Source organism: Ciconia boyciana, chromosome 9 (assembly GCF_034638445.1).
Source record: "Ciconia boyciana chromosome 9, ASM3463844v1, whole genome shotgun sequence".
Lineage (NCBI taxonomy): Eukaryota > Metazoa > Chordata > Aves > Ciconiiformes > Ciconiidae > Ciconia > Ciconia boyciana.
In genome coordinates, this window is record NC_132942.1 from 13,520,497 (window position 1) to 13,548,426 (window position 27,930).

Genomic DNA, 27,930 nt, shown 5'->3' on the forward strand with positions numbered 1-27,930 from the left:
TTAAGCACAATGGCGGTCCAAAGTATCATACCGCACAACGCAAATAAGGGTGATAAAAAAACCAAAGAAAAACTACACAACAGTACTGCCACATATATATTGTTCTTTACATCTGTCAAATGACAAAAAATACACTAAAGTATTCTGAAAATAAAGTTTAACATAAATACAAAGCTAACAGAATAAAAGATTAACTAAGTTCTCTAAAATTCTAGACTAATTCCTGAAGAGTACTGCCTCTTCATTTACAGTTTGCATTTAAAAAAAAAAAAACAACAAACCAAACAAACAAAAAAACAACAAACCACCCCACAAAACCCAAGAAGATTCCTCTAGCCTGCTGAATGGAAGAAATTATTAACTTGATACCAAGAGTTGCATTCTCAGAAGACAGTTACATAAACACACATTAGCATGCAGGCTAATTTTTCCCCTCCACCCTAAACACCCTTAAAAACAATTCTCTAAAAATATAATTTAAAACAGCACTGTGACACATGACTTGAAAAAATTGCCCCAAGTCAGTAAAAGCATATTGCACATTACTTGTATTGCTGTCCTGAGAACCTTCAGAGAAAAGACAAACCAAGGGTACTGCCTTCAAAGACATTTACAATAGTCGTTGCATATATCAAAACTAAAGTTTCACATTTGCAGACATCCATTTCTTGTAAATATCTACATTAACATTAAAAAAGCCTATACGGTTTTTTGAACCATCATCTCTGGTTTCAGTTGAAAAAGAAACCTTTGAATATGTGGCAGTAGCTGTATGTCTCATTGCAAAGCAGCAACAGGATCTTCAGTCTCCTAGCTACATTTTCCAAGAGAATGCCAAGATGGTATTTAAAAAACGAAGTCAGCATTGTCTAGCACTGCAATCAAACTCTAATTTCACAGTAAAGTTAACCAGTTCCCTATCTTTGCCCCCATTAACAACAGTTCCTCTGTCCTGAGCCTGAACTACTGCCACAAGTCATTGAGCCCAAAAGATGAAATAACTGAAGGCAGTGAACCTTTCAAGAGTTTTTCCAAGAGGATTTTTTCAAGTAACATTAAATCCCTGATAAAGCTCATGAACAATTTTACTAACAATAATCTCCAGTCTCAAAAGCAGCAGCATGTTAAAGATCTAAGAGATGATTTAAGGGTTTGTTTCTAAAATACTTGAAGGCAGAGCGATGCTCCTTTCAGCAGCACCACATTTAGATTCCAAGAGAATTTTAAGTCAAAAATGATTTGACAGTCTTCTGGCCCATTTTTCTTTTCTTCCTTTTATTCTCAAGTCTTACTCCTGAACTATCACTCCCGCTCACAGAAAATGGAAAGTGTTCTACACATAGATTTGTGCATAAATGAAGTTCACATTTAACTGATACCAGTTTCAGTATATTTTAGTAGAAGCTTCCAGTAGTATAAGCTGCCACTGTTCAAGCAACACATCACTGGAGGAGGAGGAGAGCACTCCATGTTTTCCAACAACATCCTCTAGGTACATTGCTACTTGGCCAGAAATTCAACAAACACTCCAGCCTGAAATAACTCTTCAACACAAGCTTTCATCCAACTCTGACGAGTCACTAACTGAAGAATAGAAGAAAGTAATCTCCACAGGGTTTCTATGCAGATGCCTCTCAAAGTGAGACTGAGTGAAGTATATTAATGCATTTCTATTTCTCTCTCTCATTAAGAGCCAAAGGTACAACCCTTGGCAGAAAGGCACCCAGGTTCCAATGATCAGTGGATCCAGATCAACGTCCTCTGAACAAGTGAGTCATAAGGATTCTGTGTGTCTGAATGAAAACCATGAAGGAACATCTTGTATCACACACAGGGTCTCTTCTTCAGCTTCTATTCATATCACCTTTTTCTCCCATCAATTTATCCGTCAAAACACCCATCTGCATACGAGTGATGACCACTGAAGTAACTGCTGCCATAAGCCATGGAAATGCAGTGTCTGGGCTCGGTTCCTAAGGCCACCTGCACAGCAATGGGTGTTTGGATGGGCAGAGGCTGGGCAGATGGCCGGAGGCTGGCCTGAAGAGCTGCGTAGGAGTGCAGCGAACTGTCAGCACTCCCAGCAAGCAGACTACGGGGCCTGTGAGCCTGTAAGGAGTCACGATAAGCAGAGCACAAATCTTGCACTGGCGACTGGAACTGGGAAAGCGTAGCTGAATACTGGGCTAAAGGGTGATAACTAGATTGCTGGAACAGAACTTGCGTAGTGGCTTGATGGCTCAGATTTCCCACTGCTTCCTGTTCTTGATGTTGAATTGTTACTTGCTTTTTTATGTTACTGGCTTCTTTGATGTCATTCTCATAATATCTGAAACAAATTATAAGTAAGATTTATCAAAGAGAGAAGTTCTCAGAGCTTGCATATGTCCCAAAGTTTTCACCAGTCAGGCTATGTCATCAGCTTTTTGTATACAGCTAGCTGTATATGGTAACCCTCAGTTGCTTTCACAATTAATTTCTAATTATCCTGCTGCAATCTTCACACACTAACAACAGGTTTACGGATCATTTTGCATCACAAGTGTGTTTTTACTGATGGACGGGTTATCTTGGAACCTGAAGTCCACAACACAAAGACATTTTAAAATCGTCTGTGTAAGTATTTGCGGAGTATCAAAGTGCATAGCTATAAGGGAACGAGGGAAATTCCTTAGATATTAGGAAGAAACATTTTCACGCTTTTGATTATGATGAGAACATTGAAGCACTGGAACAGGTTGCCCAGAGAGGTTTGGAAGTCTTATTCTTGGAGACAGTCAAAACTTGACCAGACAACACCCTAAAGCAGTCTGATTTAACTTCAGTTGTCCCTGCTTTAAGTAGGGATTCAGAAGTTACCCCCAAGGTCCACCATCACTCCCAACCTAAATCATTCTATTAAAACTTTTTTTGTTTTCTGTTAAGACTGTATGTGCTCACATACCAGACTAGCATTGATGCATTGCAGTCATGTCCTTTACTGGCGGGGGGGGGGGCGGGGGGGCAACCAAAGAATAGTTCTGAAATGTCTCCCTACTGTATTCTTGATGTTAGAGGTACACTGGTATCTCTCTGCACCAAGTATATTGCAGGCACAGTGAGAAAACGAAGGGAAAAAAGCTTTCATCAACCATCTGTAAAAGCTTCCATCCAATCACATAGACAACCAGTACAAGAAAACATAATGAACGCTAAATTGTGCGCTCCATTCTACATTACTAAATACTGTATTTTAACAGTAATTGCACAGTGATCTATTTTTTCCCTTTTATTCCTCTCCCCAAACTGAAGATGGAGATCACTGATATAATACTGTACTCTTAATTATAGCTAAACAATTACTTTAAAGAGAAAAAAAATTAACATCTTCCTAAGAGCACAAGCAGGTTACATTCTTTCTGATCTTACATGAGCAGCATTTCAATACATTGGGCAAGATGTTCCCAGGAATAACATGTTAGCAATTCAAGCTGTGTTGTCCAGGCAGGAGAAATATGCATACAGATACGTGAGGCACACACGCAAGCTGCAGCAATCAGAGATGGACGAAAATGGAGGAAAGTGTGATCTACAAAAGAAAAAAAAAAAAAGGCAAGGATTATACTCTTACTAATCCCTGCAGTGACCCTATTATGTGTATGCATGGCAAAACAGGACAAAATTAAATCCTCAGCTTTGTTCCATGCATCTCAGAGTATTAACTCATGACCAGAAAAAGTCTCTCAAAAACTGGATGAAGCTTTCCTGAAGATCTCTGTACTACTTGTTTGTAACTAATATCAGGGCTTCACTATAGTTTCTTTCATTTCAGAAAAAGCCACAAAATAGACTATGCTGAAATTTGTAGACTGGTCTCAACTGAACCAAAGTTAGGTACTGACAATCACACACATATTTTTGTTATTAGTGTTGAAACCGGCTTATGAGGATGCTGCAAGTTCATTGCCTCTCACGTGGGCAGATATCAGAAGCAATGCTGCAAGCCAAATCACTAAAGTCCTGTCATTCTAAATATGTCATGTCTTGCAGCACAGGACCCTCTAAAAAATATAATTTAAAAAGATTCATACATTGAACTGCATAATACCATGTCTGCAGCTGACAGTAGTTCATACTCTGTGGCAGATCAAACATTAGACCCCATTTCTGACAGTCTCTCCAATTAGTGTTCTAAGCTGAAGAAAAAAGTTGATCTCATCTAGAGATCAATTCTGAAAGACAAGAGGCGTATGCGCAAGGAAAGGCTACTGTACCATTTGCCATCTGAAATAACTGCAAAGAGAAACCATACTGCACAGATAGTTTTGTGCAATCCATATTATGACAAGTTTTAAAGCCCTTATCTCTTTCAGATTTTTGCCTTTTGCCAAATGGAAGATCATTCTAGCATAAAACTAAGCCTCTTACCTTGCACTGAGAAATCAAGGAAATAATACGCATAGTTCTCCAGAAAAACTTTGATTTTGGTCAGTGAGGTGATTGGCCAGCCATTGTGAAGGTCATTCTCGCCAATGGATGCACAGAGGTAGTAGTCAATGTAGTGTGCTGGTGTTGGTAGACAGAGGTTCCAGTTGAAGTTTTCCAAAAGCAGCATTTCCATTCTAAGCAAACCTTTCTTGTTCAATACCACATTCACATTGCACATGTGTGCCAGGTTATTTAAGTGCTCCAACTTTGGAACTTTATCTTCTTTTTCTTCAAATTTACCTGCAGAAGAGATGGTTTTCAGATAAGATTTATCGTTATGATTGAGTGTCCAAAAGTCAATAAAGAACACTCCCAAAACCAGAAAGTCTAATGATAAAAGGTGCTTTTTAAAGAAGGATGGGAAAGTACAGTGACACAAATAGGAAAGAAGCCAACAGACAGATCAACATATTCCTATATCCTTTTCATGGTTTTGCTTGTTTGTTTTTAATTGTTTGTATATCAATGCCAAAATCAAGATTATAAACTCATTAGGATTACAGATAGTTTTTCTGACAATAACCAGAAGTGGTTTGCTGAAGAGCATTCAGCAAGTCAAGTGTGAAGAAAGCAAGCAGTATGGGGAAAATACAGCAAAGGAAGATCTAATATTGAGGAAAAAATCTCCTTTGGGTATGGAAGCTAAATGCACATGCTACAAAAATGAAGACATTAAAAACCTTCGGGCACCACCACCTTTGCCCTTGCAGCTTCAGAATTTATCTTTGTTCCTTCCTGTCTTGGAGGGCCTCATTAGCTAAGGTCAATGAAGGGCTAGAAGTACACTGTAACCAAGTGGTTAACATAAATAATTCCTATGGGGTTAGGGGAGAGCATACATTTTCAGAGTCAAGATAGCTGAACAAAGCTGCACCTTTTTCTAAATTGTATTTATCAGCCTACTGAAACAGCAGCAGTCTCTAGAATGACTCCATTTTCACCAGTAGCTACAAAGTGCTGTCATTTTGTACAGAAAAACAGGATCTCACTCTATTCACCCTTCTTTCATAAAAAGCATCCAATATCAATTTGATTCCCAGGATTAGGTCTATCAGCAATAAAGTTAGTGTTACTTTGCTGCAAACTTAAGAACACAATTAGGTTGTCTTAAATTCACACTGTTGGTTTACCAAGCCAGAAGTGACCTACCAGCCACTCCTTGTTCAAGAGCTAGCAACAATCAATCACCAGTAATAAGTTTCCAGTACAGCTTAAAGAACATCCCTGCTGCAAAATCCAAACCCCACAGCTACTTAAAAGTACTCTGTAGTTCTTTTTCCTCTTTGTTCTTGAGGGCATACATGCCACAATTGATTCTTGCTTCAGTGTCCTTCCATTGCCTCTGTAAGAGTCCTCCTTTACCAACACAGACCAATTGACAAGATATTAGCATGTCATATGGCTTCAGAGTATTCTCGTCAAACCTAAAAACAATTAAAACAAGTATTGCACTAGAAAATTTTAAAAGGAAATAAGATCTTGCTATCCATTGAGGATAGCAATTCCAACCGAAGTGTCTCCAGTGTATTAAAACCCTGACAATTTTCTGTGCTATTAGCAGCTTAAGCGTCTTTTTAACACATTTAAAAATGGATTTTCCATCTTTGAGCCTGTTCAGGTATCATGGATATGAAATGCATTAAAAGTGTACTATAGCAGCCACCCCACCATAAAAGAGCATAACAATAACAATGAAAAACAAAATTCATCCATCATATGAAGTAGAACAGGAAAGGATTGTGGGCATGCTGTCAGTGAAAAAGCCCTTAAATTCAGGAGTCTATATACACATTCATGAATCTCCTTGTCACCTGAATTTAGAACTGTTTAAGAAAAATGAAATTTGAGAGAAAAGTTAACCCTTTGTTTTTCCCCTACATGGTGATATCACAGCCCGATACAGAAATTTAAGGAGTATGCTAGCAGAAGTAGGAGATACCACTGCATGCCCAGGAAACTAAGGACGAGATCTGTCATTCTGGCTTGCGTAAATTGTAGTTCCTTCTTTCTTCCCACTCAACCTTGGAAATTTCAGAATGTCAGACTATAGTCTGGAGAGCAGACTATGAGCGCAGTAGCATTGGGAAGGTATTGTACCAGCATGGGGCAAAGCTATTTGACTTAATCAAGGTCATTTTTTCTTTGAAAGTTAAAAATAATTGACAACAGCTAAATTTAGTGATTTAGATTACTAGTCATTTATTATTTCCCCGCTTCTGCTTTTCAACACACTACTTCCTAGCTTTAATGTTAGATAACAGTGGCCACTGCAGCAGATTGGAGACACTGAGTATAAATGTAGCTAGATAAGTTGAAGAAAGGCTCCAAAACTGAGTTAGAAATGGGGGGAGAGAAATAAACTCAGAAGTTTTGCTTCAAATAAACTGTAAGATTTGAATATGAGCTACTTTCCAAAGCAACATACAAGCAACTTGATCACATTTTCTTTCCCAATTCCACCTTGACCTAAACACTTTGCTTCCAAGTTTACTAAGCACTTCCCACCTATTTTTAAATTGAAATCTGCAGAATACAGCAAAAGTTAGTTCATTCCATCAGACCAAAGAGATCAGAGGCAAGCTGGGAAAGAACAAGTTTAAATGTTTTTAAAAAGGAGTGTGTCCATTTCCCTTATTTAAAGATATTGGAATATACTATTCCTATTTTTGTTCCTTCAGTTACACCAGAAACTGAGATTCTATGCACAGCATATTTATGCTGAGAGAACCAGGACCTCCAACACAGTTGCTGCAAGAATATTAAAGTCTCAGACAAGACAGTTGCAAATCTAGTAGCGGCCAAACAAGTAACACTGACTGGTTTAATCAACATCATGCTTTGGGAAGAAAAACAAAGCTGTTTCAGCTATATTACCACCTGGAGTCTGTAGTTTGAAGTTCATAAGGGTTGTGTATGAGTCATTTGCATGCTTTTGAAATGCCACTGTAGACACCTCAAATTAAAAGTTTGCTGTTGTGTTCTGGTTACTGATAAAACCATTTAGTTATCACTATTACCCTCAAAAATAGTTTTGTTTTGAGGTAACAGAATCACAAGCCTTTAAAGGAATGCTTAATTTAAGAAGTATCTGGATGCTGCAAATTTTTTATACAAGGAGGCCTACTGAGGTCAATAGGATGAATAAGATGAACATGTAATGTAGGTTTAAATTTGTGACCAACTTTTTTGTAAAATCTAAATAGATGGGGGCAGCATGGGACATTTTTAAGAGTCTGTAGTATTACTGTAATTAATGATGCAAAGATTTTCCAAGTTACTTTAGATCATGTTCTGTCCCACTCTGAATTCTATAATCAGATTCTCCCCCAGAAAAAAAAGTGAGTGCTTTTTATGTTACACACTCACACTTTTGTTTTGATAAATGAAAGCCAGAGTAAGTCCTGTTGTCAAGGGGAACAGGCTTAAGTTATAAAGAGTACATTTCATTAGTACATTTGTCACATTATCAAAACAGCCTACCGATCCATGCCAGCTTTTCACTAGGAAAAACTGAAGGTCTCAGAGCAGCATCACTGCTATTAAATGTACCCTGAAGAATTGATTCATCCACTGCAGGAGGCAAGAATCACTATGTACACCTAGCTACACAGCATGCAGTTCAGACTGATTACTGGCAGTTGAGTAGATGATCTTTGTGGGGTTTTGCATGGGTAGCAAAACAAACGCAGGACATGCAGGCAATTTGTTTTATTACAGTTTCAGAGTCCTTGAGAAGACCAAGGAACAAAAAGGACTGACATTTTAAAGAGTCATTAAAGCATAAGTACTTTTTGTCCCATAAACAATTAAAATCAATCCAAAAGAAGGATAAACCAGTCAAGCCCATCTAGCCCAGCATAAAGAAAAGACCTACAGCTGCTTACACAGCTGAAGGACTACTTTTCTTTATACCTACGTCGTTCCAGAAAGAGGTACAACAAACTTCTGAAACTGTGTCCTATGCCACCCCAGATACAAACACAGCTTCTAACTTTCCTCTAAGCAAGGCAAGAAAAAGACAGACTATTTTAGAGATAGCCTAATTCCTTTTTCTGCAGTGTCTTGCAAAGTGAGCAGTCAGGGATTTTTCATCTGTCTGTACAATACCTAGCACAAATGCAAACCACTTAGCTCAAGGCAGCTGAGTTTTTAATGCCTTTACTATAGTAAAGTTTAATTACTAAAGAAAATACTCTGTATGTGTTACAGCAACAGGGAAATAAAAAAAAAAATTAACGACTACCGACTAAGTTTTGTACTAATCTGTATCCTGGACTGACACCCACTATTATCTTTTATTGAAAATAGCTGCCTTTGCCAGAACAGTTACCTGCTCGTGAAAGTGAGACAATAAACAGAGAACGGATCACAAAGCACAGTCCAATAGAAAAGCTGCCTGATGTCTGACAACAGCTCCACATAGTCAATGGGGAATTAGGTGATAAAGGATTATCCATGCCCTAAACTCAGCCCATTTAGCACAGACATCTTTTCTTGCTCTAATTTCTTTTATTGTCCTGAGTTAACTCAGCTGCTGAGAATCCACTGGCAGATTAAGGAGCTGGGCAAAATAAAGCCAGGAAGACCACAAGTGCCACCCAAGTACTCTGTGAAGCAATGCAGCACTAGATGTGCTGAACAGTAAGCTAGCTTTGCTTAAAACAATACTCAAATTTAAAAACTGTTATCACATCTCCATAGCAGCATAACCCTCTTGAGGAAGAGGGTCCATAAGAACTAGAATTGCCAGAACGCTCCATGCCACCAAACAGCTGAGAGAGACAGATGTTGCTTTTGCTTTTATCAGGTACTGAAGCACCTGCTACTGAAGAGGGTTAGTCCTTCAAGAAAGAAAGGAGCAGATTTTAAGACCCAGCTAGGGTTTTACAGCAACAAGCAAAAGCTGCACTGCTTTAACTATACTGATACACCATAAGGGTACAGCTCCCATATACCACAGTTACAAAACTCACAGAAGAAACAGTTGCAGCAGGTTAAGACTTGCTGCCCAGGTGCTTGCTCTCTCCCCAGAGTTCACTGCTCCTGTGGCTGGACCATCTGAACGGATTGTGTCAGTGCATCTCATCTGCTTTGGGGCAGCTGGTTTGCACAGCTTTCAGCAGGCAACATGAGTCAAGTAGCACTAAAGCAGATGGGGTATCTTTACATAATCCCTTTTTCTAACAGAGCACTTAGGGCTAGAGCACCTTAAAGTATCACAATCATTTTCTGTAATAAACTGCCCGATTAAGATGCAGTTTAGAACAGTACAACCTGCTGCTGCTCAACAGTGCTCATCTACAAGGGCGTGCCTTCTCAGCTGCCAGATGGGGTGAACTGGAAGTTCCTCAATTCCCTTCAGGCAAAGTGTTAGTTAAACTAGATCAATCCACTTACTGAAACCATCAGCCAGCTGATTTTTGTCTGGAGAAAAATCAGAGCTTACTCAAAGTGCTGGGGTGCTTTGGGGGAAAAGAAAAGTAGTAACATTTTCAGTTGCTTATCTGTTTGCAAAGTAAGCACCCATCCATAGCCTGGTGCAGAGACAGCAATCCTGGCTTCTGTGCAGATGTACTGGTAACTATCCTACTCTAGATCCAGCTGGCTTGCCTGAATACCTCCAGTCCCAGCTGCCCAGCATTACTTCTCACCAAAAGCCAGCATGTCCCTGACCTAACAGCAGTCAACCTGAGCAGTGACTAGTCTGCTTCAAGCAAGGGACAGATGGATTGTCTTGAGCAATTAAAACCACTGGAGTTCACTAATGATCTTACAGCAGCAGGAACCTACAACCTCTTGTATTACACCACAGCTGGACCTCAAAAGGTGGTCTTCTATCTTCTAATCACATAGCTAGCCAAAACATCCACATGGACCAGGTCTTTCTGTATTACAAAAACACATTTAGTTTATGATTCTGATTTAGATCATGAAGTTTCCCTTAATGCAAGTGAAAGAAACAGACTATTCTAAATACATTCCTAGAGTAACTGTGACATCAATTTTTCCAGCACCTTTTCCTTCCCTCCTGCAATAGCTTTCAGTTCACCTCTAGATTACTGGAAACAATTTTTACCATTCTTTTTCAGAATTTATTCAGAGGAAATAACCATTGATGACATTAGTAAACTTCAAAGCTTTTATAGCTGTTCTGAGGAGCTAAACTGTCTGGCAGGAATTTCCAGAGGCCTTCTCCAATTACCAGACCACGCATACCAGACCATTGCAAAAGAAACATACATCTTCTGGCTAGTGAATAACTGGATAATTCGAGGGACACACCCCCACATTCCCCTCAACCGCAGCAAGTCCAGGCTGAACACTGCGTGGCTGCTAGTGCAATTTGTTTGGAACAGTATTATCTTCCCACTCCCTCATCTCTCTCACAATTACCGAAGTGGGAAGAACTATCATCATTCAGTTTCCCTGTCTGGGGAAACTGATGAGCCAGTCAAAATGCATTTCTAGAATACAGCAAGAGAAATTAGCTCCAGCTAATTAAAGGACACTAGCAAAATGCTATGTTCTCCATCATGAGAACACTGCTGTTACAAGCTGTTAAAAATAGGTGATAGCAATGTTTGTAGGTAAAGGAAAAATACACCACAACAACCAAGAGACAAGTCTTGAGATCCTTTAGGCTCGAGATAGAAGCAACAAACTTCAAAGCTAAACACAAGTTTACAACAATTTCTCTGAGCTGAAAAATCATCCTCAGCTTGCATTTAGCTTAGAAGTTTGTTGCTTCCATTTCAAAAAGTTGTGTGTCTAAAAGCTTCTCTATTGTGCCCCTCCTACCCCCAAAAAACCCCACACTTACAGTAATTAGTGGGAATAAGTAATCTTGCCTCTAACCATACCACATCTCGTTTGTGGTGTGCACGCTACCCTTAATCTCTTACTCTTCTCTAAGGAAGCAATCAGGAAGAAAACCCAGAGTTTTTCAAAATGCATTTATAATAATTATTGAAAGACAGTCTGCATTAAACATTCATCTTGACATGATGTAAACACCACAACTATTTTTAAAAAATATATTAGTTTTTTGCTCCCTACAGTGAAGGTATATAATTTTTTTAGAAGTACAAGTGTGTTGCAACACAGCCTGAAGAGGACTTTTGCATCAATCCTCTGCTGAAAAACTACACAACTTCCTACACTAATGCTTTGCGGGCAGTTCCAATTACTGCATTTGCAGTAACAGGCAAGGGACTAGTTTTATTATTCTGTGCTATGATGAGAACTTTCAAGGTGACTTCAGGTTGATACTTCTGACTTACTCGATCTTTTACTACAAAACATTAAAAAAATCATAGTACAAAAGTTTTCTTCCATTTCATATAACTTTGAAAGTAACAAACCAAACACAAGAATTCCCACTTACTGTAGAGTGGCTTTTCCTGACTTGACTTGCATCACTTTGAATCGCACATACCAAAAAAAAATATCCTTATTGCACATTAAGATGGCCTAGACAGTAAACAACAGAGCTTACTATGCTCCCAAAAGTCTCCAAACTGAGCCTTAGCATTTTAACTCTTATCTATACAAGTTAATTAGGCATTAATTTTGTGCACAGCTGCTTTGGTTCAACTTTCAATATTTTGTTTCTACACGTTGGTAGGAAAGCTGCCTTTACAGTAATAGAACTTTTCCCCTTCCTGTAAGGGATTATTTATTCCAGATCAGGATATATACATGCTACTGCATTGCTCTAATCTTAATTTTAGAAAGACTCTCATACTCATTAGCTCACTAGACTTAGGCTTGCTCTTTTAAGCAAATTGCCCCCCCCCTTTTTTTTTAAACAGGCAGAAGTTGCAAAACATTTCCCTCTAGTGTTATCATAGGGCAGTTTGTGAATTTCCTTTTGTTTCACAGTTGCACAGAAGTGGCCTAAAGTTGCATTTTACTTCAGTCATTTACATAAGGAAAATCTTGAAAGCTTTTTTGCTTGCTTTTAAATCCTAGAAGCTACAGAAGTCAGCAGTCCAGCTCTCCCAATCTCATATAGAGAACCTCTGCCCAAGATCTTACCAGTATAACAACTCTGACAATTCCTACAAAGTTTGAGGGTACTGTTTCCATCCTATCCGCATAGCCTGGAAGTGTAAACTATAGCTATAAATTCTTCCTCTAAATCCAAATGAAAAGTGTTAGAAGAACTGTTGAAGCATCAATCTTATGCTGGGAAAAAATAGAGGAGTATACTTGAAAATGTCAGATTTATCTAAAGAAAATCCTATTTTCTTTTCCTGAAGGTAACATTCATCCATGCACTTGGGAAAATTTAAAAAAAACAAACCCACACCACACACACAAAAAAACCCACCCAACAAAACAAAAAAAACCCAAACAAAAACCCTAGCAATGCTGCAAGGCATCTTGTAGTTATGAAGTTACCCCAAAAAAGAAAAAGAGATGGTCTGAAAGCTGAAGGAGTACACCTCTGAGCAGGCATCAGACTCCAGTCTACCTGAACTTGGCATTTCATTCAGTCTGATGTGTTTGAAATTAAGGGTCCAGTTTCATAACAATTTGCAAATCAGCCCTAGCCCCTCTCCCCTCCATTGCACCAGCCTGAAGCTTGTCTGACCCCTCAGGAAAATACCTCTCTGGAAAATAAAGAAAACACTTCCTCAGCTGGGACGGTTTTCTGCCAATCTACTGGTCTGAAGGAGCTCACCAAAGGTTCAGGTTGGCAGAACTGCAACATCCGAGAGTCACTTAGGCTGCTGTGAGACTGCACCTACAGCAACCATTTAAATTCTTCTTTGTTCTGATTTTAATATTGGCCTTTTTTGCAACATGAACCAGTAACTGCTCCACATAATTCACCATCTTATCTGGAGTCAGATAGACAGCAATGCTTAAATACACTAAGTGTATGGGGTTTTTTTTATAATTTTACCATTATCTCTGCAGATTAAGCTCTTTTTACCTTAACCAATATGACTACTTGCACTTTTCAGCCATTAATGCTAGAGTTTGCATAACTTCCGTTGTCCACAATAGTGCATTGCTCTACACGGCTCCCATATGGCAGGGTAATTTCTCTGTAACCTAGAAACAGCGTTCATAAGTCTGCAAGGGTAGACTGCAATTCCCTAAGGCACCAGTCTCACTTTCCTCCACTTGCACAGCCATGGCTGCAGAAAAGACTTCAAGAAAGCACTAATGACAAATGTTCAAGATCATTTGGTAAATGGATACCAACGCTGAAATTCTAGCATTACACAGCAATGCCTAGCTATTTGATAGGAGCCCAGAACAAGCAATATGCATTCCAGCATCATCAACATATCCACTAAATGCCTTGAGAAGCAAATTTTCCTTTGGCCCCTCTATAAGAAACCTCTGATTTGCAAGGAACTGATTATGCCCAGTGCTCACAACAGAGGCACAGATTGTCCAAGGACACATCTCCAGGAAATGCTGCATGTTACACAGATGTCATTTTCTACTACCAACTCTTCCTTGGAACTAACCTCTCCCAGTCTTGCCACTTCTTTCCCACCCCATCACCCCCTGATCTTCATTGTCCCCTTCCACTGACCCAGCTTCAGCTGCCAAAACTTCCTCTGCACATTGACATCAGCATATAAATGTGCAGTGCAAGCTATGCAGCTGAGCAGAGTTTATTAACAGACTGCTTTGTGCCTTGACTTGGACTTCAGTAGGCCTTACCCTAAGTAGGTGGAAGCTGTTAACACAGAGAAAACACCACATGATATATAAGGAAAACAACCATCTGCTCAGAAAAAAAAAAGACTTAATAGACAGCAGCCAACTTACTTGCTAGGAGAAGACAGGCAAATGAAATGATGTGCAGCTGCTTGACAGTGATATCATAGCGATCCATAAAGAGGTCCAATAAATAGATAGCGAGATGCCTGGCCGTAGGGCAGAGATTGAAACGGTTGCCGAGGACAGTCAAGAGATCAATGAAGTATCGGCGCATCCCAATCTGTGGTGAATGAGCCTTATACATAGGCAACTTAAGTTCCTAAGGGGGGGGGGGAAGGGAGGAAAGAGGTACTGAAACAAATACCATTTCAGTGTCCAGAATCCCAAACCAACACCCACCACCTGCTATGGCAAATGCTTAGCAGCTACAGCACTATGATTGCCACAGAAATCAGGGCTGGATTACTGCACATTTTGACAGTCAGTTAACTTCTAGTACTTCGGTCATCCATGCACTTTCCTCACAAGCATTAAACACATGGTCAAACACTGTAAATCACAGTTTAACCCAGGAACAACTTGCTGTTGCTTTCTACAGAACACCAAACTTCTTCACTATGAAAATTGTTCCTGAAGGACTCCTTTTTAATTTTGTTCACCCAAATTGGACTGTTAAGTAAGGTTTTAACATAGTTTCATAGGCAAGAAGGACAAGATACATTTCTCTGATATTGCCCCTTCCTCAGTTGCCCAAGTTACTACATCCTGTCCCAAAAAAACATGTCAGTCTTTAGAATAAAGAACATCTATCTAACATTAAAAAAAATTCACATGGTACATGGCTGCAACAAGAAACAAAAGTAGACATTAAGAAGAAAAACAACATTGGAGAATGATTAAACTTTTCCAATTATAGCAAATTCCAGTATTTTCTGTATTAACCTACTTCAGCATTATAAAAGCTAACTATTGAACTGACAGACTATATTTCACATGTAATATAAAAATTTTCATTTTAAAGGCAGAATTATATAAGTTTTTGGTCTTCCTATGCTGGATCTTCACCTGCAAGGGTTTTACACACAAGTTTGTAGTCACTATGCAAAGAGTAGGTTAAGGGAAGGACTGAAGTTCCTTGGGAATACTCACCATCTAATGCCACTTATAAGTTGACACTTTATCATTTTAAACATGGTCGTATACTAATGCAGTTACCGTGGCCAGACTCAAATCAAAATGGGCTGAATACATTTGATAGGCACGGATTAAAAAAAAAAAACAAAACAACCAAAACCAACCCAAAAAACCCCAAACAAACAAAAAAACCCACAAACATTTCAGCAAGGTGTATCTCCCTGATTCAGATTCTGCTTATACATCATTTTTGTATTACATATATTTGAAAATAAAGTAGGAGTGGTACAGTGCTGCAAGAGAGATGTGTTTTATAGCTGAATACAAAGTGGAACATCGAGCAGTTAATTCTACTAAATAAATCAGGACTTTAAAAAAGCATTCAGAGGAAGTATCTGCACTGGCTACCCCGCTTACAGAAGCAAGAGGCACCACCTTGCACAGCTGGCGCAGTGACTGCCCACGCTCCTTTCATCCCCTGGAAGGAGACATTCCACGAGGAGGTTCCGCTTATCAGGAAAAAATAGCTATACAATCAGGCTCAGAGGGGTGCACGTAAGTGGAAACCAGGGAGGCTCCAGAACGAGAAGCAGCTTACAAAGACAGCAAGCCGAGCGCTGTTACGGATGATTGCTTCCCAGGCCTTTTTAAAGAAAGTCAGTGAAAAAACACATTCCGGACTGAACAGACACACGCTGTGGACAGGCAAACAGCCCTTTGAAAGCTGGGACAGCCTTCACTGGGGGATTATAAAGAAATCGCCCACCACTAACAATTTATAAAGCAGGGAGACAGTGGAACATGTTCCCCCCCCCATTGTTTTATATCCAGAAAACCCCCATAAATTTGATTTTTCGATTGCCTTATGTACAGATATTTCAACCCGTCAGTACAACTCACATACACAGGTTCAGAGCAGGAGTTCCTCATAACATGAATGTTCTGGCAGAAATGGTTTCAAGCTCAGTGCTTACATTAGTTAAAATAACTGCTTTTTTTTTAATATGTCTGTACACAGCCCAAGTTATCATAAGATCAGGTGGTAACTCCACCTCTGAACTATTTTGTTCTTCTAGGTGACTGGTAGGAGCTTCAAGTTTTATTTTTTGAAACGTCCTTCCTGTTTCAACAGCTATGTCCTCCAGCAAAATTATACTCTCTATATACTCTGAGGTTAGCATATATATTTAATGTGAAATTTGCTTTTTAGATCACAACAAATTCAAGGTATAACTGGAGTTATTATTTATGTAGTCAAAAAAAATCTGACATGTCTAAATGTTACAGTTCAGGGGGTGAGCATTAGAGGCTCAGAATGAAAGCAGAGATCCAGAGACTTGCATCTGAACCTCAGGTACTCAGAGGCCAGAACTACCCCTACTCAGCCCACTGCACTAGAAAATTCAAAGACCAGTCAAAGCACTGAATTTAAGACAATAGGATTATTCTGCTACTGGTTTAACACAGACATTTACTCCCTGTAAGACATCTGCTTTTTAAATTTCTTTTTTTATTATTATTTTTTGAAAAACATTTACTAATAAAGGGTATAAGTGAAAGGCATTCTCATTTTGCGCACCAAAACACCCACGTGGGCTTCCGTATAACGAGACTTAACAGCACAGACAAGGCTCAAGTTCAGGACTGATGTTAGGAGGAACGGAGCCACGTGCTGTGGTTTCTTACAAGATCAAGTTCTAGGTATTAACTGATCCAGGGTAATTATCTGTGCATAGGCAAGAGCCTTGCCCTGCACCACATAGCATGAAGCAGCTAGGAAGTAGTTCAGTAAGACTGCTTTTACACTGACAGATCAGTCTTAAGTGATGACATTTTCTTTTAAAGGAAAGCAAGTGGTACCTAGTTTAACAATGCAAGAGCTGAATAGCAGGCTTACAGTTATCAACGCTGTGGGTATGCACCCCTTTCCATCAACCCCCCACAGGTCCTTTAGCATAAGCTCATCAAGAAAAAAAATATATTACTCCTCTGAATTTAAAAAATGCCTTTGCTGCTTTGGGAATACTGATGCAGGATCAGCAAATACAACTCTGTGGAAAAAAATGAACTTTTGGGGACCAAGAATAAAATAAATCGTTTCCATTGCTTAATTTTTTGCTCTGTCTCCAGTAAAGCAACAAAGAAACTGGGAGTCCTGCTGTCTGCTGGAATTGCCCTTTCATATGCTGCTTCTGCTTATCTTTGACCTGTTCATCTGTATCTACTTCAACAACTTTGCTTTGGGCTACCGAGCAATTGCAACATTGAAATGCTAAAAGCGGCAGCACGTAAGAGGCTCACAGGTGTCACGGAAATTACTTAACAAGCTTTGCTCAACCTATTGATCAGTGTCTCTCCACAGAAAGCCAGAGCAAAGCATTTAAAGAGATCACCACTTAATCTCAAAACCTGACAAGTAAGGCTTGGACTGAGAGTCAGTCTTAAGGGCGAAGACAATTTTTAAGCCGCCACCTCCTACCAGCTTCAAGACCTGACCTTCTAAAAGAAGGGAATCAGCGTAAACATTTTTAAGTGGTGTTAACCCGACAAATCTTCCTCAGCAATCGCTTCTGAAAGACAGCCAGGCTCCAGACATTAGCCGTTCATTCACTGCAGACACAGCTCATCACCAGTAACCCCACCACTTCAGCTGGCACCATTCATTACCGGAGCTCAGGAGACAAGATTTCATCTGTGGTTCAGGCGGTTTTGTAACGGGGCTGAGCAAATGCACTTCAGAATCCATCCCTAAAGGGGATGCTAGGCAAACAAGACAAACTAAAGCTTTTGAGAAACCACGTGAAGGTTAGGCTTTCACTGCCCATTTGACCTAAATCAGCCAAAGAGCGATGGAAGTGGAGGGGAAGAAAACTTAACAGGACACTTCCTACAGCTCCCTTGAAGCAGCAACTGGTGCAGGCCAGTCTGCCCAGCATTTATCTTCATCAGAGTACCACATCAGGTGGTTTGGTGTTCAGCACGGCAAGAAATTCCCCACACACATTCCTTCTGTCCAATTTCTTTTCAGTAAAACTGCTCTCCCACTGATATAAAGCCAGTAATGAACTGACAAGCAGTTAGGAGAAAAATGTTAGCAGTAGAAAAGTTAACAAGTGATGTGACATTCTGGTAACGAGTCACACTAATAACGATCAGTTCTCAGAACAAAAGTGGAATTCATCAAGGTATTTCAGAACAACTCACAGGCTTTTTGACAAGGAAAATTAAATGCTGTAGCAAATACGCCTCAGGTTCTGAAATTTAGGAAGGTGTTAACCGAATCTGGTTTTCTACCATGTCAGAGCACTTGGACTTCAGTCGGGATCCGTTCTGTCCCACAGGTCAGACGTGCCACCTCTCCTGACTCCCTGCACGGCTCCTGTCTCTCTTACTGCCCTCCTCCCTCTCTCAGCACCAGCCATCTCAGCTGCAAGATACGCAGTTGCTGCACAGGCGTCTCCAGAGAGCCAGGTAAATTACCTTCTCATTTTTAGAGCAAAAAGAAACACCGAAACCAGAGCTACTCAGTAACAGTAAAGCCCATTCATCTAGAAACAGCTGTTACTTGCCTACACAGACACAGCCTCCATTTACTACTATGAACTTCGTACTTCTCTCATCATTATCCTTCTTTAATCTTATTATCTACTTCTGTTTCTGGATATGTAAACAGAATCCAGTGTACGGCCCCTGCTACCACAGCTCACAGATCTTGACCACTGATCCTAACCCAAAAGCTGAAAAAAGGTTCCAGCTGATGAACAAAATTACCCAGTGAAGGTACTGAAAGACTAAAGTCTCAACAAGAAATCCATGATTCTTCTTAATCCAGTGTTAAAGTATATAAATGCAAGACACCACTTGTGTGATGTCTATATAAAGCATTCAAATTTAAAAGAAAAAAACAAGATAAAAAGAAAAGGAAAAAGGCTACTAAGTATTTAAGTTAGAAAACTAGTGAAAACCATAGTAACTTTGGCAACCATTTAGCTCTCTGTATGTTGCATGTTCTGGAAAAATAGCATGTACACGACCTCCACAAGATTCTTAAGAATTCCTGTTGTAAGAATAACGGATACTGCAAGCTTTTTGCCATTAGAACAGGAAAAAAAAATGACTGTAGATGAAAAATAAAGGGAAAGCCTATCTAGCAGGCTGTTAACAGTTGTTCTTTGAAAGAGACAAACTCCTTCCTGCTTCGTGTTCTAACCAGTCTTCCAGCTGTGGAAGAAAGGTGCCAAATTGATCTCCTAGATATAATTATTGCACCACACATGAAAAACCACTAAAAGCTAACTTCTATTTATGCAGACAAGAAGATGATATACAAAGAAAAATTTAGATTATACTATTTTTTACAGGAGCTTGAAAATTCAGAGCATTCTACATGGTTCTTTGCAGTAGACTAGGTAGCACGCTACCAATTTAATTCTCTACTCATGTCGCACTATTCTCTCTCCCGCACAGAAACAATCCTCCTGCCCCTGCACAGGCTGCTGCACTATGCCTTCCAGTAACAAAGTGACTCATACAAAACTTGCTGGCATTTCTATGCTTAGGCAGCTGGCTGCAGTTTAATTAATAGGTCAGAAAGGTTAAGAGTTAGTGCGTTTGTGAACAGTCTGATAGTAGAGTACAGCGGATGCATTTGGCTTTTACTAATCTTCAAGTTGGCCATGCAAACTCAAAGGAAAGGGCAAAGATATATGACAGGGCAATGCTCTTAGGGTATGGCCAGCACGATGCGTGTCCTCGCAGAGCAGAATTGCATCCTGAAAGTCTCCGAAACACTCACACTCGCTTCATCAGTGCAAGCACAAGCCATGCTGTCTTATAACACAGAGACCAGTGATTATAACTGTTAGAAGATACAGCAATAAGGGACAGTCTAGGATTCACTGCATCATATATTACTCCTCTCTTCAGCCCTGCCATAACCACATCTCCCAGTCCTGATAGTTACAGCATTTCCCATTATTTAAGCAACCTTCAGTTCTTTTAGAGAAGCCTTAATCAGGCCCTAGGAGAAGTGCCAGTCTTGCACAGCATCTGGATTCAGTCTGTGGGAGTAAGAGACAAACCTGATGGAACCACATTTCAAAAAGGATGTCAGACAGTTCCTCTCATTATTTCCAGTGAAAATTTAAGATCCAGATACTGTCTAATAAGGAAGGGTACATGGGCAATATCCTTTATTTTTTGCCCTCATTCAACAGTGATCTATCAGGTGGACAGAGCAACAGCTTAAACACACTCGTTACACTGCCTAAATCAGTGCTGCCAGCAGCTACCCTTACTGATTTATGATACATTCCACAGATGCATGAATGAAACACCATAAATTAAGATTTTCTCCCGTTACCACTGTCCCTGCACACTCAAAAAGAGCAGCGAATTCACATGCATCTCCCACAAAGGACCAGAACTCCGGCCGCATAAAATAGAACCTCAGGTTCCAACCTACTCAATTACTTTGGTTTACACTGGGTTGTTTCACTTACTCTTTTAAAGAGCAGTAGCACCTTCAACAGTTTCCCCCACTTTACCTAGATTAAAGGCCATCTCAGACTACATTCTGTGCTCTTCATGAATTTCCCCTACCACTCACCTCTGTCTTTCAAATTACCTAGATAAGCACAGACTCCATTCCTTGAGATCTGAGCTTAGTTTAAGGTTCAGGTATACTAGTGAGATGTCACAGAAAAAACCTGTGGCAGACCAAGACAGTATTTCAACTGTATGTAAAAGCTTTTTGTGTTTGAATCCACTCTGCCCTTCAGCATCCTCACAACAGTCCCAGGCATTTGAAATTTGCAGGAAAGTTGAACTAGTATTGTGCTTGAAAATCCATTACTTCACACGTTCCACGGTGGTATTTTATCAAGCATTTCATTAAGTCCTTCTTACACACTTCAAAGTATTCAGAAGTTCAGCAGCTAATCTGAGAAGGATCAGAGAAAGGAGTGTGAAAATTGAAATTCCAACTTTAAGGAAAAAAAGGAGATCATGAATAACCATGTACTTTATTAGGACACCTGTTCCTTTCAGCTCCATGCACATGCTGTCATCTATAACATAAGCAAATTACAGCTAGCAACCAGTAATGCTATTGTTGCTGATTTTCAAAAGCTAGAGTTTTTTCTGTGTGTTTTTTTGTTAAGTGAACAGATTATGCTTTTGTTGCTGGGCTTCCAGTCTTGGATTAAAAAACCTGGTATTAATACACCTCAATGCCTGTTACACCTACTTTCTTTTAGAGCCGATTCAAACTGGAAAGGTGCATCAGAATTAAGGGTTAATGTTTTATCCTTCTATTAAATGAAATGGGAAAGAATTCAAAACCTTTTGCATGTCCGCAGGTATCTGAGACTCCTGAAGTTCTCATCTAGATTTTGTTTTAAAAACAAAAACCAAGCACCACCTATGCAAGGCCCTAACACCTTCTCTCTGTTCAGAGTGTGTATAACTGTCTAGTCTGCACCAATCTGAATTTCAGGCTGTGCCAGGCAGATCTGAACATACCAAACATACCATTTAATTAATTAAGCATCGAAGGGATGACCAGCTTTTAAAATAACAAGGACAAGAATGGTCTTACAGGCTAAAAGATAAAACAGTACCTCTTACATCAAGACCTTCATGCTACCAACAAGTCAAGTAAACCAGATGCTTTGGCAGAACCACAGAAAATAAAGTGACATATGCTGGGTGCAGGGAGAAGAGGAAGAAGTTGTGTTTTTACGGAAGTTTTTACTGAACAAAATTAGTTACAGGACCTGCACTACTTCTAACAGGATGATTTAAAACCGCAAGAAACGCATTTATAGTGACAGTACTCAAAGACCAGTGAAGACAAGGGCCCTTCACAACAAACCCTGTATGGATTATGCTCCTGCTTCAGAGACTGTGGCCCAAGCTGACACCATGGATGGAGCTGAGGGAAATGCTGCATGTCAAAGTAGAATGAAACACATCATGGTGGTAAACAGCATTTCCTCATTAAGATCTTTAAACCAAGAGGAGGTGGGAGACAGGTGTGGAGGAGCTTTAACTTAGAGGAAACCACTCAGACATTTTTATCACTTTAACAGCAAAGGACTGTTTGCCTTCCGCAGAAAGAGGATCAGTTCTCCTCACCTGGCTGAAAGTAACTCCAGACAGTAATTTGGACTGCCTTTAAAAAGATCAAGTTACAATTATTAACCTTTTAAATTCAAAAACAACAAGTCCTGTAAAATTTGACCCTGCTCTGAGAAGCTATGCAAGAGATAAATAAAGAGGGAAATACAGGCAGATCTAGTAATTCTCATTAATTGCAGGAAATTAACATATCCTGGAAGGAAACAGCCCAACATAAGCACAAAAATGGGGGAGGAATAGCAGACATCACTTATTTCTGGGACACTCAGACTGCCTTCTAAAGCAAAGTATTTCCTCAACTTTAAAAAACAAACCAACAAACCCCAACACTGACTTGTTCCTCAGCTTTCCACACTTGTGGAGTATTCAGGGCTACTGAAGCAGAGAGAGCAAGTTCTGTGCATGTTGCAGTAGTTCCACTTCCATTGAGAGGGGTCTCTGGTTTTTGACATGAAAGTCAGCTGCCTGGCACAACCAGTACCTTTCCATTATCAATAACATAGGGTCATTGTAGAAGTAGTTGAAGCACCAGAAAATATCAGCACATACATGCAGCACCCTTCTCGGCTTGGTGCGTGTTACACTCTCATAGTACAAACACACACAGTATGCTCCAATTTTTATTTTCCTTCTTGGCTCAGTCTTGCAAGAGGTTAATGTTCTGGCCTAATCCAGGGGAATACTTTAACTTCTCATTTAAAATCTAAGTATGTGTGTAACACTTTTGGAATTCAGGCGTTTTGCTCCACTAGGTCAGCACGCTCAATAACACAATACAGTCCCGCTAAGCTGAACACTACATCCCAATAATCACAGCACAAATACTTTACTAGTCAGACAATTCAGGGGCTATTAATTTCCTCCACATTGAGCTAGAGCCTTTGGGAAGTCACAAAGCCTCACAGCATCTTTCAGCCCTCTCTGAATTAGAAGCCAGGTATACCACACGCATTCAGTATCTGCTCTCATGCAGAACATATCCATCAGATACAGTGCATGACATCTGTCACAAAGGACATCAACTTCCAATGACTTAAGAAGAACTCCCAAATCCAACTGGGGGGATGGGAGGGATGGCATAACTTTTTTTCCAGCTGTTAACATAAAATCTGGGTTGTTTCATAGTAGGCATACATCCCCTATATTTGTGTGTCTAAATTTATTGGGGGGGGGGGGAAGTGTTTCTAATGATCCTTCAGTTGTTTTAGGAAACAAGTTATGTTATTTAAAAGGGACATTTTATTCCTCACCTGAAACCCAGACTTTAAGTGTGTTGTTCAAAAAAAAGTGGGATAGCCTGCAACATGCATTTCAACCTCTTTGACAGACATCTGTAAGTAACTGTCCTGTCAGATTCACATGCTAAAACTAAGACCTGTTTATTCTCACCCAAGACCAGAGACACACACTGTTCCAGACTAGGACTCCTCAGCAAGTATCTTAAACCAGAGGGGTCATTTAGGCTTGAGGGTACCATTGCCTGAATTTTCTGTATTCCAGTATTAACATGCTAATACACTAATAATGCACTAACACACTAATACTCTAGCAGGGCTGCCACTATTGAAGCTTCTTTTCTTCTATGCGATGGCTAAAGGCATCCCTAAAACTGGTCCATGCTCACAAAACTGACTTCAATACCTCAAAACTACTTATCTTCCCAAACCTTGCTGAAGGATCCTATTGAAGAGTTCCACGACATTCTACAGTAAATTCTGACACTTTACACATCAAAAAAAGCAAACCTTGGCAATATACTTGAGTTAGTTCTGCAGAATATTACTTAAAAAACCAACCAAACAAAAACAAATCACAAAGTGAACCAAAGAAGTTTTAGGGGCTATGATTATTTTTGCTTTATGTACTTGCACTCTGGATTCTCATGTAGTACCTCCTTCAGAAAGAAAAGTCATCCTTACAAGGTGGGCAGAATTAGGATTAAAATTGTCCAAGCATAAAGCATTGTAGACCTTCCTCAGAGCAGAAAAAGTAGAGCAACCCAGAGACCCTTCTTCCTATTTGCAGGTTCTTTGAATTCAAACAATTCTTGTCATTTCAGCTGGCCTAGGTTAGTATTCATACACAAAGAAGTAGTTTTAGCAATCTAGAGTCATCAGATGCATCCAGAAAGCAGGCTGAAGAGTGAAAGAGTTGATTAAAAGGTAGTGGATACACAAAAAAATAAAAAATAAAAATCCAAGCTTCCCCCCACCTTTTAACACCCTGTCAACTGGATTCTCTCAGGTATTCCTCCCGCACTGCGGGGCCAGGAAGACCTGCCTCAGCTGGGGGACATGAGACCAAACCAGCCCCCTCGCAGAGACCTGATAACAATTAACTCACCTGACATAATTTATTGCTAAATGCCTGTAAAGAAAACAAAGGGAACAGAACACCCAAAGCATTAACTTGCTAGCCATAACTTTAGTAACTTAAAAGCTGTGTTAAGCGCAGGGAGTCAGTTTTGCTGAGGGCTCTCGTGTTACCCAACTAACGGCATTTAGAGCTTCTCCAAAGTTGGGGGTCTACCTAAGGAAATGTGAAAAGTAAACGAACAGCCTTAGTTCTACCTGCTCTCCGTAGAAGTACGCCGGTTCATCGAACAGCGACCAGACTATTTCGCTTATTGCAGGACATTTTACCGGTTTTCTAATCCATGTGTAAATGATACACTAACTTCTAGAAGAGCCATTACAAGGCAGGTCTGTACATCTTTCAGCTCCTCTACAGTCTGCCAGGGAACAGGATCCTACCTTTTACTCGAACTTTAGCATTTATCTGCTGGAAAAGAAGCAATGCTATTTCTCCAGATCCTACAATACGCTGATTCTTTGTGAGTCAACATCAGCATCCTCTTAGCATTTAATCCCATGAGTCGTCAACACCCGAGCTAAGTTAAAGCTACTGAAAAGTGGCAGGCAGATATTTTTAGGTAGCAGCTTTCACAGGTTTGGTTTTGAACAAGTCTCGATCAAACAGCAGAGTACAGAGAGGAGCTCTGTGCAAACCTGCTCCTTTGAGACCTGCCGAAGGCGAGTTCTCCAGCGCCAAGCCTCAGCCCGGGCAGTTTATCAGCCTTTCTCCGCGGGCCGCTGCCCGGCCGTTTCTGCAGGGGAGGAAAGCGCGCAGGGGAGAGCGAGAAGGAGGAGGGAAAGAACAAAGTGGGACCCAACCTTCGTCCTCAAGGTCTGGTGGATGTCTGCTGCCAGCTCCCCTTTCCACCACTGCTCCTCCATCCTTTTTCTTCCCATCCAAAGGTCTGGCAGAGAGACGGGGCCGCTCTGCGGGGAGGGAGAACGAACCGGACAAGTCGCCCGAAGCCCCGCGGCTGTTTCCGCCGGCCCTCCCCGCGGCACCGGCGGCCGCCCCAGCCCCCGCCCGGCTCCCGCGCCCCTCTCTTACCGCTAATCATCATCTCACGTATTGATCTATTCCCTACCTTTAAGGCGCCGCCAAACCCCCGCCCCGCGGGCTTGCGGGCCGGCCGCAGCCCCTCAGCGGGCGCCCGCCGCCTACTTGGGGCCGGGGGCGGGCGCCGGAGCCATCGCTGGGCGCTTTGTGCCGGCGGAAGCGCTGCCCGCGGCGCGCAGACCTCCGCGGGCGGCCCGGGCCGAGCCCCGCAGCCGGCGGGGGGACGGGTGCTGCCGCCCCTCCGCCGCTGCGGCTCCGAGGTTAATTGGCGCTAATGAACAGCTGGTTGCCCCCGGCAGGGCCGGTTCCTCCCCCTCCGTGCCCCTGCGCTCCCCGCGGGCCATCGGCTGTAGCACCTGTGCGCGCCCCCTGCAGCCCCCAGCCCCGCGGGATGGGATGGGATGGGGCGCGGTGGGGGAGCCCCCTCCCAGCAGCTGCCGGACAGGGGAGAGTTAGGGCTAAACAGCAACACCCGGACGCGGCTGACTTGGGTCTGCTGCGTTTAGTTATCTTCCTAGTTGGGCTGGAAAGGGTAGTGCAAGCAAAAATGCCAGAGAAAATGAAATATAAAGCTTCTCCCAGTAACGAAGGCTCTAAATACTCAATAAATATCCTCAGTATTAACAGAAGAGATTGACTTTTTCCATGTTTTATGATTGCCAATACAAGATGCCTTATCTTAAGCTGCCAGAAACCTGTAGATACAAGTGCTTGCTTATGTCTGACCGTGAGGTTTGGCAGGAGCACAGCTCCCTTTTGGGCCACATGTCAAGGTTTCCCTCTCACAGTGCCAGAAAGTAACTCTGGCCTGTGCAAACAGTGAGCTGGGACTTACCAGAGGATGCACTTCTCCCGATTCTCTGTACTTCAGGCATAACCTACATCTTGTGTCTTTGGGACAGGTCCCATCCTTGTTAGGCAGCAGTGCACAACACCAGCTATAGCAGGACCCTGATGTGCTGCCACAGAACTTGGAGATTCACGGCATGCCGTCAGAGCTCAGCCTGGCTATTTATTGAACATATATAAAATTATACATGTTCCTTTTCTGGGTTAAGTAGAGGTGGCCCATCCACCTAAGTAAAGATCAGTAATTAATGTTTTTTGGCAGGATAGATGACGCGTCATGATTCCAAGCCCATAACATCTCTACATACTATCAATACCCTAACACAAGCTTTTGTCACCCTCGGCAGCTTTTGTCGCCATTGGCACTCCTGGGGTCTCCAGCTCCTGCCTTAGATTCAAATTTAATTCCTCTTCCACCAGTTTTTCATGGTCTTTGATGTTTTTAGTGACCACTTTATCTCGTAAGTCCATAGGACATGCTTGTGTGGCCACCCATACGAATGTAACCCGCATTGGCCAGCCCATTTTGCCAGATCTGGCATGAGGGTGAGCTAAAGCCAGACAGCACCACCCTCCAAAGCTGTCAGACTGGGCCCAACTAATACCCGTGGGCACAGGTTTTGAGCAACAATACGGACTCGATGCCAGAAATTTGTTTCACCCTGAATACTATCAAGTGATCGGTGAAGCCAATCGATCGGGAGGAAGGAGCTGTAACTCCCTCACACTGGGGCAGAGGTCATCTCAGTTACCCCGAAGGGTACCCAGCGGGACCATGAGGAGGTGTGACCCCCACAGCTACGCCCGGTTAGTAACTATGATCCTGTCCTAAGAGAGTCATAGTAGCTTCAAGACTGGGTGTCAGTCGCTGCTTTGCCCTGGGAGCCCCAGGACCCTCATCTTTTCCAAGTTTTATACCCAAAGAGCCCAAGAAACTGTCAGGCACCACATAACTTTATTCCCATGCCTCTGAGGGCCATGTTTATAGCCCAGTGGATATTTCAGCAGATTGAACTGAAATCTTTCAACAAGTCTTTCTTAGCACTCCGCTTCAGCAATTCCAGAAGCCAAAAAATCACCACACAACTCGTTTTATACCCAAATCTCACTGTTGATCCTTTAAGGATGAAGAATTTTCATAAGAAAGTTTACCTGGCCTAGCAACGGCTTTCCCATTTAAAGAACTAAATTTCATTTTTAGAAGTAGGTGTTTTTTTTAAAAAAATAATTGCCAGTCATTCT

At 41.2% G+C, this 27,930-nt stretch overlaps 1 protein-coding gene across 1 annotated transcript; it reads right to left on the reverse strand.

The window, feature by feature from the left end:
- Nucleotides 1-1,069: 1,069 nt before the first annotated feature.
- On the reverse strand, nucleotides 1,070-27,213 carry CCNJL (cyclin J like). The gene is made up of 5 exons (XM_072873060.1): nucleotides 27,027-27,213; nucleotides 25,602-25,832; nucleotides 4,408-4,707; nucleotides 3,409-3,568; nucleotides 1,070-2,329 (listed from the first exon to the last, which is right to left on the reverse strand). Exons 1-5 carry the CDS (start codon nucleotides 27,211-27,213, stop codon nucleotides 1,882-1,884), a joined length of 1,326 nt encoding a protein of 441 aa, XP_072729161.1. The 3' UTR covers nucleotides 1,070-1,881.
- Between the last annotated feature and the right edge of the window lie 717 nt (nucleotides 27,214-27,930).